Here is a 14,690-nt window from a genome sequence, read left to right on the forward strand (position 1 = left end):
CAATATAGGAGAGAGATGGAATGCTGATCCGTTGGGTGGTGTTTGGTTTGGCTTGGTTAGAATGCAAAGTTGCATCAGCCTAAAATAAAAGAAGAGGAAGGAATGTACAAGATGGTGGAAGACAGATCCAAGCATCCCTCCCTCCCTCCCTCCCTTCCATAGCTAAACAAGATACCAGGTGCCTTACACCAGCAGCTATCCAACATGTTTAGATAAGCTTCCTAAAAATGTGCTTCCAGAGTTTCATTCCTGGTGCACGAGAAATTCTTTCTAGGTTTAAACCTGAAAGTTTTCCGCCTGCCTCTTTTCCCTCAATGTTTCCTTTTTGCTGGCTATGAAAAACCCGTATCCCTGGCACTCTGAGTACTATATGCTAAGGGCAGTTGGCAGGTCAAAAGGTTACCTGGCTGTTTCCTTCATACTCTGTGAGCTTCTAAACTAGGTATGGGCAAGCCTGTGGCCAGGGGTGGACTTTGGTAATAAGACACCCTGTTGTTGTTTAGTCGTTTAGTCGTGTATGACTCTTTGTGACCCCATGGACCAGAGCACGCCAAGCACTCCTGTCTTCCACTGCCTCCTGCAGTTTGGTCAAACTCATGCTGGTAGCTTCAAGAACACTGTCCAACCATCTCATCCTCAGTCGTGCCCTTCTCCTTGTGCCCTCCATCTTTCCCAACATCAGGGTCTTTTCCAGGGAGTCTTCTCTTCTCATGAGGTGGCCAAAGTATTGGAGCCCCAGTCCTTTCCTTCTTCCAGTGAGCACTCAGGGCTGATTTCCTTCAGAATGGATAGGTTTGATCTTCTTGCAGCCATGGGACTCTCAAGAGTCTCCTGCACCACCATAATTCAAAAGCATCAATTCTTCAGCGATCAGCCTTCTTTATGGTCCAGCTCTCACTTCCATACATCACTAGTGGGAAAACCATAGCTTTAACTATACGGACCTTTGTTGGCAAGGTGATGTCTCTGCTGAGAGAGGACAAATTGGGCGCCCCTCCTAAATATTCCTTATTTTCACATGTATTGAGTAGATACCCCTATACGTATAGGATGATGATGATTTCGTGTGTGTCCCAACTCTGCATCCTGTGGGGGGGGACCACCTGCACCACCCTAAATCCAGGCAAAAATGATGGGAGCTGTAGTCCCATAGTGTCCGAAGTGCCACTGTTACAGAAGCACCTGCCAAACAGTAGGCCTCTGAATCCCAAGTGAGGAGGGTGGTCTTGCACTCAGGTCCTGCTTTTGCAGTCTTCTTATGCTGTCACATATCTTTTACCCCATTGGAAATTGGAGACTTGACGGATGTTTGATATGATCCGGCAAGACTTCTCTGTATGTTCTTTCTTGTTTCCATTTTCCTGTATGACTCCTTTTCCAATTTGACATACTTCCCCCCCTCCCCACTGTGTTCTCTTTTCACACTGGGCTCCATGTGCCCAGCCACCATTGGAAAGATGAATTCTGGGTAGAACTCCCCCCCCCCTCTTCCTCCTCCCAAACACTGCCTCTTTTCTGAGGACACTGAATATGGACTTGCCTTCTGGTATGTTTGCACCATGTTGATTAGCTCTGAAGAACTGATATGAAGTGTCCGCCCTCCTACCCATTTTAAGCCACATGAATGGAAGGCTAGGAGGGAAATGGGGGGGGGGGAGAGACTCTTCTTAAATCTCTCCCCTAACTTCCACAGCTGCTTTCCACCCTTTCTTTCTTTTTTTCTAAAAAAAAGGGATCATGCTTTGCATTTTCTGTTCTGCTCCAGGACGTCAAAGAGAGAGAAACACACCAGGAGAAATCCTGTGTTCATTGAAGTCACTGGGAGTTCTGCTATTTGTTTGAGCAGAGCCAGGATTTCTACCACCACTTACAACTTCTTGGCAGGAAATAGACATCCCAGCCTCTGCAAAGGAAAGAGGATATTTGTACCAAATATGTGCCTTCAAAAATTAAAAATAAATTAAAAAACCAGTGTTTTTCCTGCCTCTTGGTTTTCAAGGAAAGCCGCTAATCTGGTTCTATATATTTTGGAAGGTTGGCTTGCCCTCTCCTTTAAAGTACAGAAGATTTGAGGGAGATGCTGGTGTGATTCTTCTAGCGAGGCATTTCTCTGCAAAACTGTTTACCCAGACAAGTGCTAACCTATCTTGTCTCATGATTTGTGTAACCAAATCCCTCTCCTTATGTAGTAGAGAAAACATTAGTAGATAGATAGGTAGGCAGATTGATAATTTGAGGTGTACGGAGATGTTTTGTGTATGTGTGCGCTCTCTATTTATTTATTTATTATATTTCCCTATCCCTTCCATAAAGAAAGTTCTATAGCCTCCGCTTGTAAATTAGATTATTTTGTCCTGGGGCGTGCAAATCGACTTTCTCTGTAAGGCAGTGCTTTGATCAGGGAACTGAATAGAGCCAGCTTGTGTAAGAGTGACAATTTCCAGCAGAGTGGCCTTTTTCTACCCTCACATCATTTCTGAAGCTAAGTGGTTGCAGGAGAGAGAGAGAGAGAGGCCCCACCTCATCTCATGGGTAGTATGTGAAAGAGCTGGCAGTTCGGCTTTCTGCTTTAAAAAATAAAAATACAATAAAATGTGTGTTTGTGTGTGCGTGTGCCTGCAGAATTTAAGGGTAAAGTCAAAAAGAAACGGAGGGGAGTACTTGTGGGGAGATGAGAGCAGCGATTGTGGGTGGGTGGGGGTCTTTCCTAGCTCCTTTTGGCAGAGATTCTCTCGCCTGCTTTTTTATATTCTACACTTGATTTGGAGATGTTCCCTTTTCCCTTGATAGATCTGCTTGAGGCAGCCACGCTCAGCAGTGTAGCACTGCTTGCCTGCAGCAGCTTCCTTCATTTTCTGTACAAAGAGATGGAGGGCAGGGAGAGGGGGGGAGTGAGAGAGAAAAAGAGAGAGAGAGGGAGATCTAGGACACTGTTGAGACAACACTACCTCAAAGGTGCCCAGTGTGTAGCCAGGAAATAAATTACCAGCACTTCTCTGATCTGCAACCGTTTGACTTCTCTTTTTCTCCCCCCCTCAGTTCCCTTCCCTTTCCCCCCCCCCAAACATCTTATTATATTTTTTTTTAATTTCCAACTCCTTTCTGTTTATACTCCACTTTTATTCCTTGAGTTAAAGTCTCTCCCTCCCACCTCGGAGTTTTTCATTTGATGTTTGACAACAGTCTTTGAAGATTTTCTACTTCAGAGTAGTTACTGATGGGCTGGTTGTACTACAGAGAGAACAAGCAGGGTTCCTCGGAGTGCGACCAACTGCTCCTGCCGAAGGCAAGCGCTATTGGGGAGAATGTCACTCCATGAGGCCGCGGCAACGGCTCATAAAAATCCAGAGCAGACCATGCCTGGTTGCGGACTCCTTTTCATCCAAACATGGAGACGCAACCAGCTGAACGGGGCCAGGAATGCCGCATGGGCTGAGCTGCTGAAACCGCCTGCTAAACATGGCTCGCTGTTTTTGTCCCCGCTCTGTGTAGCGAACCCACCGCCTTCCTAAGGAAATGACCCCCGTGGAACCAGCCACCTTCGCAGCCGAGCTCATCTCTCGGCTGGAGAAGCTCAAGCGGGAGCAAGAGACCATGGACTGCTTGGAAGAGAGGCTGCAGCAAATCACAGAGGTAGGTGGATTAACCCTTTCAGGGGCGGACGCCTGCTGGGCGGCAGCCTCCCTTGGCTAGGAGGGGGGAGGGAGGGAAGGAGGGGGTAGCAGAGGCGGGGGTTCGAAGCGGGATGTTAAGAGATGGCAAGACCACGGGGCTTCTTCGTTCCTCTTCTACTTAGGGGCAAGCTGTTGATTCTCCTGCCTTTAAAACCCGAAAATGCAAATGATTCCCTCTTCCCGTTTTCTCTGCGTGCCTCTTGGTATTTAAAAGACAATAATGGACCTGACCGCACCCCCCTTATAGGTCTGTTATCTCCTCTTCAGGCTGTTAATGCAGAAATGTATAATGTCTGGAGCAGTTTCTCAATTGCCCTTGTTCAGCTCTGCAGATGGATGGATGGATGGATTGATTGATTGATTGATTGTCCTTCGTGTTTTGCCCTTGAAGGATGAAGAGAAGGAGGGATCCGACGCACCTGCGGGCGCACAGCCTGGCCGAGAGGTTGGGGCCAATCAGCACCCGCAGCACCCCCTTGCCCTCTTGCCCTCCGGCAGCTACGAGGACGACCCTCAGGCAATCCTAGACGACCACCTCTCCCGAGTGCTGAAGACCCCGGGGTGCCAGTCGCCTGGCATGGGCCGGCACAGCCCTCGCGCACGCTCTCCGGACCGCCTCCCCGGGGGCAAGTTGCTCCTTGCACCGGGCACAGCCTCGATCCCCACAGCCTGCGCGCTCATCGGCAAAGGATTTATCACGAAGCAGACCACCAACCACGTTCACCACCACTACATCCACCACCACACCATTCCCAAGACGAAAGAGCAGATAGAAGCGGAAGCTGCCCAGCGAGTCCAGTGTTTATGCGCCGCCGGGGGCAGTGACTATTATTGCTACTCAAAGTGCAAAGGGCACTCCAAGGGGGTGGACCTCCCTATGGCTCAGCTAGAGCCGTTTGGGTAAGTTTCCTCTGGTGGTTGAGCATGGGGAAGGGCAGGTGTCAAAAACTTGGCTATAGTGCTGTGACTCACGCCGTGCTCTGTAAACAATGGGTAGCTGTTGGTAGTTTATGAAATCGCAAAGAGCTGGGGATTACGGGGAAGAGGAGGAGAGCTGGGGTGCTGTGTGTTTCTGGCATGAGCTAGCAGAACGGCAAACAAGGAGCAGCCTTAAGTGCTCTTCTCTTTTCTCTCTCACTGAAGCCTCAGCCGAACCGGGACACTACCCAAAAGGAACTGTAAGCTACCAGATGGCATCATTCTGCCAGGCGGAGAAGGAGGAGGGCTCTCCATACCACCAGGAATCCAGCTACCTGGAGGGGAGGCGGACCGCTCTCAGAATGTCTGGCAGTGGATGCTGGAGAGTGAAAGACAATCTAAGCACAAACCCCATAGGTAAATATAAGCTGTCTGCAACACTCTTGCTCCCGGTAAATATTTATCTATTACACAGCTGTCTATTTTTACAATCACTAAAAACAAATGGAGCTCTTTTGCTCCTCCGGTTTAATATGAAAGCTGTTCTGCGGAACCAGAAAAACCACAAAAATGTCATGTTTTTGGCAAGAGCCCCTTTTCATGTTATGACAGACTTTTTCTTTTCTTTCTTTCTTTTTTTGGGAGAGTGAGTGCACAGAACAGAAGCTGCTATTAAACTCATATTTTCCAGCTTTTATAACCTTGTTCCTTCCCTCTCCCCTGTCTTCTTCTCTGCAGCACACAAAGCACAAAGAAGGCCTACAATTCGGAGTCCGCCAGAGGCATGCCTGGCGAGCGCCCGGCCCGTCACCACCTCTGGGGGAGCAGCAGCCAGCCGCGTGGTGCTCAGCCCGCCCACCCTTTCGTCCAGGATCCTGCCATGCCCCCGCTGACGCCGCCTAACACTCTGGCCCAGCTGGAGGAAGCTTGCCGCAGGCTAGCGGAAGTGTCCAAGCCACAGAAACAACGGTAACCTTCCTACAGGTTGGGTGCTGGGGTGCCTCTTTACTGCCCTTACTGCAACATAGGTGCAAAAGGTCTTGCACATGTGAACATTATCTTCAAAAGTTGAATGTTTTCACTTCCTTATCAGATAGCTGATGGTTTGTGGCAAGAAAATAAAGCAAATTGGGCTATGTTCTTGCAGGCTTGTGTCTGGTGGTCAGTCCTGAGAATGAAAGATGGGAAGGATGTGATGCTAATTCATGCGGTTCATTTAGCCCTCTTGGAGGGGTGACTTGGGGCTGAAGCACAGCGGCCACCTCTTTGCCCCCTCCCCGACCTTAATGCTTTTGTCATTTTGGAAGGCTCTTTCCAGTCCAGTTTGAGCTTCACGCAGCCCTTTTTAAGATGGAGAAGAAACAAAACTTCTTAAAAGCTGTAAAAAAAACCACACAGTAGCTTTATTTGTAAATCCCCTTGCAAGTTAATACCATTTTAGTTTGGCTGTCTTCATCCTAGTGGATGTTTATGGCACTGCAGGTGATGTAAAGGTCTGGTGGTGCAAAGCCACAAAAGGCCTAGCCATTAAACGGAACATTGCCTTAGAAATTATAATCTCCCGTTCTTATCACAAACAATTAGAATATTGAACTCTGCCCTTGTTTGTTTTTCTTAAACATCTTGTGGAAGTGAATCCGGTTACTTGGCCAAAGAGCCTTGCTGTCTTTCACTGGAAAACTCAGGCATAGTTTTAACTGTCTGCCCTGGTGGGATTTTGACATCCTTAATCATTCTTCCCTTTCTCTGCTCCCCCTCCCCGTTTTTCAACCTTTAGATGTTCAGCTTCGAGTCAGCCCAGGGATCGCAACCACTTGACTTCTGTACCAGGAGGAAACAGTCCTTTCTGCAATGCAAGCGTAGCGGCAGAAGAGTGAGTGTTGCCATATGCAACATCTAGCTTTGGATATCATTCATTACCTTTCAAAACTTGTGTTTTATCACTGGGGTGGTGCTTTGAAAATGTAATCTTTCCGTGGCAGCTAATGCTTGGTCTTTCCTCTTTTGAGGGGGGTGAAAACAGAACAAAACATTTTTTTCCAAATCTTGTCTTCTGATTTTTTTATTTTTGAAAAAAGCTTGCATTCCTGTAAAGTGGACAAAGATTGGATTAGTCTAATTACAGGATAGTTCTTTTTAACAAGAAATCTGCTACAGTCTAAATAATTAAAGTTTTCTTTCTTACGCTCTTCATCTTAAGCAATGAGCAATGTTTGAAGTCCAGGCTAAGCCACCTGACTGTAGCCTTTCATTTTTAATTGGTTGACCTTAAGTCCACCAGCTGTCTGTGCGAGTAGCTTTTTTTCTCTTCCTGAAGCCACTCTACAAAGACTTGGAACAAATTAGGAAGAGTAAATTACTGTGGAGTAACACTTTGTGACCTTTTGACATGCCAAGTCAATGTTGCCTCAGAAGTTGCCTGCATGGCATTCAAAGCGGCGTTGCTATTCTGCTGAGTAACTGAGTTGTTTGTTATTCCCTAAGAGGGTCGATCTTCCTTGGGAGTCCCAAGGTGTGAGAAGAGCTTAGCTATCTGCTGCTCTTGCCATTGGCTCCACAACATCATGGCTCCAAAAATCTGCTTGACTGTAACTGCACCACAGAATCTGGTGCAACAGGCAGATCTCTTACCTGGACACAGAGCAGTTTTTAATATGCATGTGCTGGTACACATAATGAGCAGCTTTCTAATTCACATCAGTGTAGAAGAAAGTATGGTGTTTGCCTTGACACGGAAGTGAATTGGAAACCTCTGCTCATGTGAAGCTTTGGATTTGTTTTATTTATTTAGTTAGAGATTGCTATACCATCCTTCTCTCTCACACACACACAAGTCGCAGGTCAACTTACAAAAGATAAGGCAATAAAAAAATAATAAGCAAAAAGATTTTTAAAAATGTATAACTTAATTTAACCATGTATAACTTAATTGACAGCATCATAAAAATGGCTTAACCATTCCACCTCTAAAAGCTTGACAGAAAGAGTGAATTCTTATTCCGCAGATATGGGGCCACCACCAAAAAGGCGTGTGTGTGTGCGCGCACACGTGTGTGTAGACAAGATTGTATTCCACATTGTTGTAGAGGCTTGGAAATCAAGTTAGTTTCCAGAGGGATAACCATGTTAGTCTGTTGCATTAAAAACAAGGAGATCATTGATAAAATGCAACAAATTGGTAAAATGCAGTTCAAAACACATAGATGAAGGCTTAAAAATCTAACCACTGCTGAAAGAAAGTCCAGAAATTCAGCATGGAAAAATACAGAAGCTTCACAGGCAACTAGTTTCAGAAGATGTTCTCCATCAATTTATATTACTATAAATCCATGGAGAATAACACTGCAGTTTCTTAGTTGGTTCTGACTGAGTTTAATTCTTCATCCACAATACCTGAATGACCACCTTTCCCCATATGATTTGGCCCAGATCCTGCGCTCATAATCCTGGACCTTTGTCGTGCCCCCTTCATAAGAGGTCCAGAAGGCACCATCGCATATCTTTAGGTGCAAGGCAAAAAAAATTCCTCTGCAGCCAGGCCTTTGGTCTTTAACTATCTGTGGGCAAGATGTTTTTAATGTATTTCTTTTTTCTTTTGGCTCTAACATATCTATGTGGGTTCATTGCCTGCATGTTTGGTTGTAAGTTGCTTTGGGTTGCCTTGGGCAACTGCCAAATTTAAATAGCAGCAACAACAGCAACTCCTTCTGAGAAGGTTACAGAGTGCTGGGAACGATAGTGGAAAGTTTCCTCAAGGGCTATCTTTTCTCAGAATTCACCTGTATACCGTTTAGTTTCTAAGAAGTCTTACACAGTCCTGAGAGCTCAGTAATTCAGCTAAGCTCCCCAAAGGAACAAACACTCTAGTTGTCTATGGCAAAGTGAACCTGGCTGAGAAGTGGCTAGAAAGCACCTCAGCCAGACTCCATGTAGTTGAACTGAACCATTGCAAACATGGGGAGGGCTAAAGCTCCAGTGCTCAACTTCCCCCATTTGGCCTATTCTGTTGGTGTTTGGAAATGGACAGCAGGGTTGTGGTTGCTTTTAGGTTGATAAAGGAATGACTTGACTTGACCAAGCTCATACAACATATAAACAACAAATTAGAGGTGGGAATGAGACTGACATTGTGCTCCAAGGAGTGTTGCCATGTGGACCAAATTGACTTGAGCCTATAAAGCAGGGATGAGACATCTGTGGGCCTCCGGATATTTCTGGACCACATTTCTCATCATCCCTGCCCATTGGCCATGATGGCTGGAGCAGATGGGTATCGCCGTATGGAGGATGACAGGCAATATCAGAAGGTGGGGTGGGGCAATAGCACTCACCTGACCCCTGGTTGCCTCTGTTGTTGCTGCATATTGGAAAAGAAAGGGGGAGGTTGGCAAGGCACAAAAGCACTGGTGTGAGTAGCAGGTTAGTTCCACTGGTGCGTTTGCACTGCACCAGCCTCACTTCTACCTTGCTCCCTCTCCATCCCTGTATGCAACGGCTACATGGGCATTAGCAGGTTAGGCGAGTGCCCGCCCCCACGCTGCCATCCACTATAGGCCACAGGTTCTACAACCCCAACTTTAGGCCACAAAACATGTTCAGTGGCTAGTTTGAGATTTTTACATGGGTTTCAGGTTGGCAATTAAAGCTTGTGTATTTCCAGGTTCAAAACTCCACAAAGTATGCTGGTCTTGCCCCTTGGCTTTAATGCTCTGTGTTTAAATGCAAACCCCATTCCTCTAACCATCCACTGGTAATGTTTATCAGGCATGGAGGCTTTCGGAATTCGGTGTACTAATAGATATCAAGCGTATGCATTTATTTTACTATCCAGCTAATATAGGTGGTTAGGTGACTATATATGCTCCTCATGAAGTTGTGCTCTCTGACTATGGCATAAATGCTTTCTAAATAATGTCTATTTCTTTCCTCCCTTTTATGTTTCAGTCACAAAGAACCAAAGAAACTCCCTGTTGCTCACTCTTCCCAGCCTAGTGAGTTGGTTGTCACTTATTTTTTCTGTGGAGAGGAAATTCCCTATAGGAGGATGTTAAAGGCCCAGAGCCTGACACTTGGGCACTTTAAAGAGCAGCTGAGCAAGAAGGGAAATTATAGGTAAGCATATTTGTGGTTTCTTTCTTCTTCTTCTTCTTCCCTTGTGTTTGCAGAGACCGTGTGCCAAAATAACCAAAGAGATATTTCTAAGCATCCTCCCACAAGGAAAGGCTTTTGATGGTTGGCTGCAACTTTGCTCACTAGTCTGTCTGAGTTTCTGCTGTCCTCTTTGTATTTACCCACCAAACCAATAGTAGTTAAGAGGTGGATTGGTTGCTCCAGCAACCAGACTAGGCCTCACCTATATAGATAGACTATATAACGATGTTGTCAGCGCAGTTTCCTTTCACAAGCGGATGAGCCACAGTCTAGCGTAATAGGTATTCATTCATTCTGAGTTCATTCCCTGGCTATTGCTGCTGCCTTAGAAGTGCTTCTGGTTTTGTTTGTAACAAGTAATTTGATTTCCCTGCAATCAATTTCTCTGTAGCTAATTATTCCCTCTTTGCAGTTTGCAAAATGTAAATAATCAGCTTCAGAGTAATCAGCTGCTGAGGGGTAGTAATGTTTATTGCGCATGTAAGTGCTTCCTACGAGATCACAGCTATGTGTCTCTATTTGCAAGGGAGGTGATAGCGTCTGAAGTGTGTTCTTCCTTTGGTTAGGTGATTCTGGGGTTTGTTTTGCACAAGGCTATGTAAGCAACTAAGCCTTAAATCAAAGTCCTGCTTGCCCATGGAAACAGACTAAAATGATAAACCATAATTTGTGACTAGAAATAAGCCACTTTGATTTATTGTACTTGGTACACTATTTGCTGAAGGTATAGGACACAAACTGTGTGAGGAGAGGTGTAGGTTTCACAGAATGTACTGCAAACTAGATGCTACGAAATCAAAATTGTAGTATTGAGTGAAGATTTTAGATCCTGAGGTACATATCTATCTCTTGGACAGTACATAGGATCAACCGGACATGCAGCTCACATTTCCTCTGTTGGCACGTCCTGCGTAAATACCCAATGTGTGAATGTGCCTTTAGTGAGATACGCCTTAAGTTGAGATTCCCGCATTGCAAGGGATTGGACTAGATGACCCTTGGGATCCCTTCCAGCTCTACAGTTCTATTGTATGATTCTATGTGCATTTGGAATTTGTGTTGCCAAATGTCCCTTAGTCAAGCAAACCCACTGCTCACATTATACCCACTTCTCACATTAGCCAAGGTGTGAATGTCTGTAGCTGGCAGGACTGTGACAGTGGGAAATGTATGAGCATCAGTGGAGGGGCTCAAAACCCAGATTGGAAGCTGTGGATTCATTCTACCGCAGGACCATATAATTACGCACATAGCTATTTTCCTCCCTACCCTTTGTTACTCTTAACCTCCTGATCCTCTGTGTCTTCTCCACTCACAGTTGCCCTGGTGCACTTGAGTTTTTGCCAAAAGCTCACAACATGCCATTGGTTCCTTTGGAAAACTTACTGCTTTAAAGCAGGGGTAGGGGGTCTTGTTCTGCTCCAGACATTGTTGGACCACCACCAACCATCAGCCCCAGCCAGCATGCCCAATGGTCAGGGGTGATAGGGGTGCAGTCCAGCAGCATTTGGAGAGCCACCCCTGCCTTGATGTGTTTTCTGTGTTATGAAGACATGCCCTGCCTATGTATTAAGGTCCTCATTGGAAGCTGTCCATCTGCCACCAGAGGAGAGGCAGGAAGCAATCCAGTATAGGGCCTTTTGCTGTTACTGCCTGAGGAATGTGTGCTCTAGGGAGGCTTGCCTGGCAACCAACTCTGTCTTTATCCTTTTGCCCTGCTTTTTTCTTTTTATTCCTCCAGGTTTTCAGCACATTGTAGCTTTACTCTGATGTTTTTTATCTGGCTTCTATAGCCATTTGTTGGTTATCACTCTGGGTTGTTTGTGGTGTTTTTTTAAATCACTCTGAATCACTTTGAATCTGGTGCCCATACCAGATGGAAAGCAGAATATAAACGTGTGAAATTACAGCATATAAAGTCCATCCCTACGGGGCAGCACATATGCTACCAAAGTGGTGTGTTTGCTGATGGGAATGCGAACTAAAACTCTCCAAGGGGCAACCAGCATGTGGCAGGCAGTATCCATGTGGTTTGAGCTGCCAGTGCTTTTCTTCCTTGCTTCCTTAGCCTGAAATGACAGATTTCCCTGTATAGACAGCTGTTGTGCAAGTGCATGCATAGCTCAGTTGGTTTGAGTGTGGTGCTGATAATGCCAAGGTTGCAGGTTCGGTCCCCGTAAAGGACAGTCTGCGTATTCCTGCATTGGCAGAGGATTGGACCAGATGATCTTCAGGGTCCCTTCCAACTCTACAATTCTATGAAGTGGTGGCTGAACACACCAAGGAGAAGTTATTGTGCATTTTGGGTTCCTGGTAGCATTGGGAGCATCACAGGTGGGGAGAATGCTGCTTCACTCAGGCCCTGCTTGTGGGCTTCCTACAGGCATCTGGTTGGCTACCGTGAGAGCAGAATGATGGCCTAGATCAGGGGTTGTCAACCTGGTCCCTACCGCCCACTAGTGGGCTTTTCAGGATTCTAGGTTGGCGGTAGGGGGTGTTCTATGGTACAAGCTGAATCCTCCTTCCATCGAGCACTGGTGGGCGGTAAGGAAATTTTACCATCAAGAAAGATGCATTAGTGGGCAGTAGGTATATAAAGGCTGACTACCCCTGGCCTATGGGACGCGGGTGGCGCTGTGCGTTAAACCACAGAGCCTAGGGCTTGCCAATCAGAAGGTCGGCAGTTCGAATCCCCATGATGGGATGAGCTCCCATTGCTCGGTCTCTACTCCTGCCAACCTAGCAGTTCGAAAGCACGTCAAAGTGCAAGTAGATAAATAGGTACCGCTCTGGCGGGAAGGTAAACGGCGTTTCGGTGTACTGCTCTGGTTCGCCAGAAGTGGCTTAGTCATGCTGGCCACATGACCCGGAAGCTGTACGCCGGCTCCCTTGGCCAATAAAGCGAGATGAGCACCGCAACCCCAGAGTCTGTCACGACTGGACCTAATGGTCAGGGGTCCCTTTACCTTTACCTTACCCCTGGCCTAGATGGTACGTTCAGCTGATCAAGCAGAGCTCTCATGTAAACTTGATTGTAGAACTCAGTGAACATAGGCCCTTTATTCACTGTGCTGTCCAGTCCTTTGATGCCAGTTTTACGGAATGGATCTATGCTCCCCACCACCAATCTGAGTGTAGGCTTTTCGTAAATTGCCTTAATATGTTTTCATGATGCGCATAGAGGAAAGCATAGTAGGGCCTGCATCTCTTGTACATAGCAAGCATAGGCCCAGATTAAACTAATCTGGTGTGCTAGTGGATGCCGGCTCAAGGGCTCCTGCTAGCACAACGGGGCTTCCCCCTCCCCTCCAAATCCAGGGTTTGAAATTAGCAGGGCGCCGGGCGCATTTTGTGCCTAAAGATTCTCCATTTGCGAGCACCTCAGAAAGTCTTAAGTGCCTTATTTCATGCCTGGCTGACACTCAAGGATTGCTGAAATGTATGTGCTTTGAAGCCTCGGAGTATATGTTAAGGATAGACAATATGTTAAGGAGTTTAACAATAAAGAGTACAGCGGTACCTTGGGTTAAGTACTTAATTCGTTCTGGAGGTCCGTTCTTAACCTGAAACTGTTCTTAACCTGAAGCACCACTTTAGCTAATGGGGCCTCCTGCTGCTGCTGCGCTGCCGGAGCACGATTTCTGTTCTCATCCTGAAGCAAAGTTCTTAACCCGAATGTACTATTTCTGGGTTAGTGGAGTCTGTAACCTGAAGCATATGTAACCTGAAGTGTATGTAACCCGAAGTACCACTGTAGAGTGTTTTGAAAACCGAAGTACGCTACCAATATTTTTTGTTGTAAACACAAAATTAAAACATGTATTCATGATTTATGCTAAGAAGGTGATATTAACAATGTGTCACTTATGTGAATTGCGTATTAGTGCATGCTTATCAAAATGATTAAAAAAATGTTGCCGACCGCCTGGGGCAACTAGACATTCTGTTTTGGCACCCACAACTCAGGTTCTAGAAGCCATTTGGCTCCTAGCTTTTCTACCCCAGTTTCTAACACTGTTCAAATCTGCTCCCCATCCCGTCCCAAGCACAAAAAAATTCAGGACCACACTCTAAGGGAAACCTAGATTTCTGTTTGCATACCATGTCTCTGTGGCATACACTGCCATAAATGGAGTGGAGACATGGGTCTGAAAACATATAGTGGAGATGCAAAAGTCCCAGGGGCAGGGAATGAAAAATTCTATTTTAACCCCCCCCCCCGTGTTTTTCCTCATTTCCCTTCAATTATTATTTTTTTTAAAAAATGGGGATCGTGAAACACTTTCTTTTACAATGATGAACAAAATGTTTAAGACAAGGTGTTCATCTATTCACTCCCCCTCCCAAATGATTTCTAAAAGTGTGCAACAGGAAAACCTTTATGTAAGACTATGTACAGTATCCCATCGTTACAATTCCTGTATTAAGTCCTCATCTGTCAACTGCGAGTGCCAGTGGCGTAGCGTGGGGGGTGCAGGGGGGCCGGCCGCACTGGGCACAACATCTGGGGGTTAGGGTTAGGGGGCGCAAATCCATGGGTTAGGGGGTGCAAATTACTTGCCTTGCCCCGGGTGCTGACAACCCACGCTACGCCACTGGCGAGTGCAACTCTCACCTACAAGAGCAAGATGCATCTCTGTCTCTTGGAAGGCACTCCCATTGTCACAAGAGAAGGAAGAAGGTTCTGAGGCCTCTTTTGATCATGGCCTTCCTCTTGTTGGAGTAGTTGGAAGCGGGAGAAAGTAGAGAGCGACAAAATTTTGTTGCCGTTCAGTTCACGCTGCTTGGGGAGGGACACACCCCAAAACACCTTAATAAATTCAATTGTTAATTATTGTCTGGATGAACTGTAACTTTTAATATACCAGATATGATAATTATATGGTAGACCAATATACATAATGCATAAAGTTACAAAGTGACTTTTGATATGCAAAGTAGTTCATT

General features: G+C 46.0%; 1 protein-coding gene across 4 annotated transcripts in view; it reads left to right on the forward strand.

Annotated features, from left to right (window-relative positions):
- The window catches only part of AXIN2 (axin 2), an 80,609-nt gene that overhangs the window by 57,276 nt on the left and 8,643 nt on the right, over window positions 1-14,690 (forward strand). For all 4 annotated transcript variants that reach the window (XM_083727469.1, XM_083727468.1, XM_083727471.1 and 1 more), the window contains 6 exons: window positions 3,493-3,633; window positions 4,066-4,574; window positions 4,818-5,009; window positions 5,331-5,561; window positions 6,370-6,465; window positions 9,537-9,704. In XM_083727469.1, the coding sequence (XP_083583595.1) occupies window positions 3,493-3,633; window positions 4,066-4,574; window positions 4,818-5,009; window positions 5,331-5,561; window positions 6,370-6,465; window positions 9,537-9,704 (1,337 nt within the window). The remainder of the gene's footprint in view (window positions 1-3,492; window positions 3,634-4,065; window positions 4,575-4,817; window positions 5,010-5,330; window positions 5,562-6,369; window positions 6,466-9,536; window positions 9,705-14,690) is intronic.

The sequence above is a fragment of the Podarcis gaigeae genome (assembly GCF_964106915.1).
Source record: "Podarcis gaigeae genome assembly, chromosome: 2".
NCBI lineage: Eukaryota > Metazoa > Chordata > Lepidosauria > Squamata > Lacertidae > Podarcis > Podarcis gaigeae.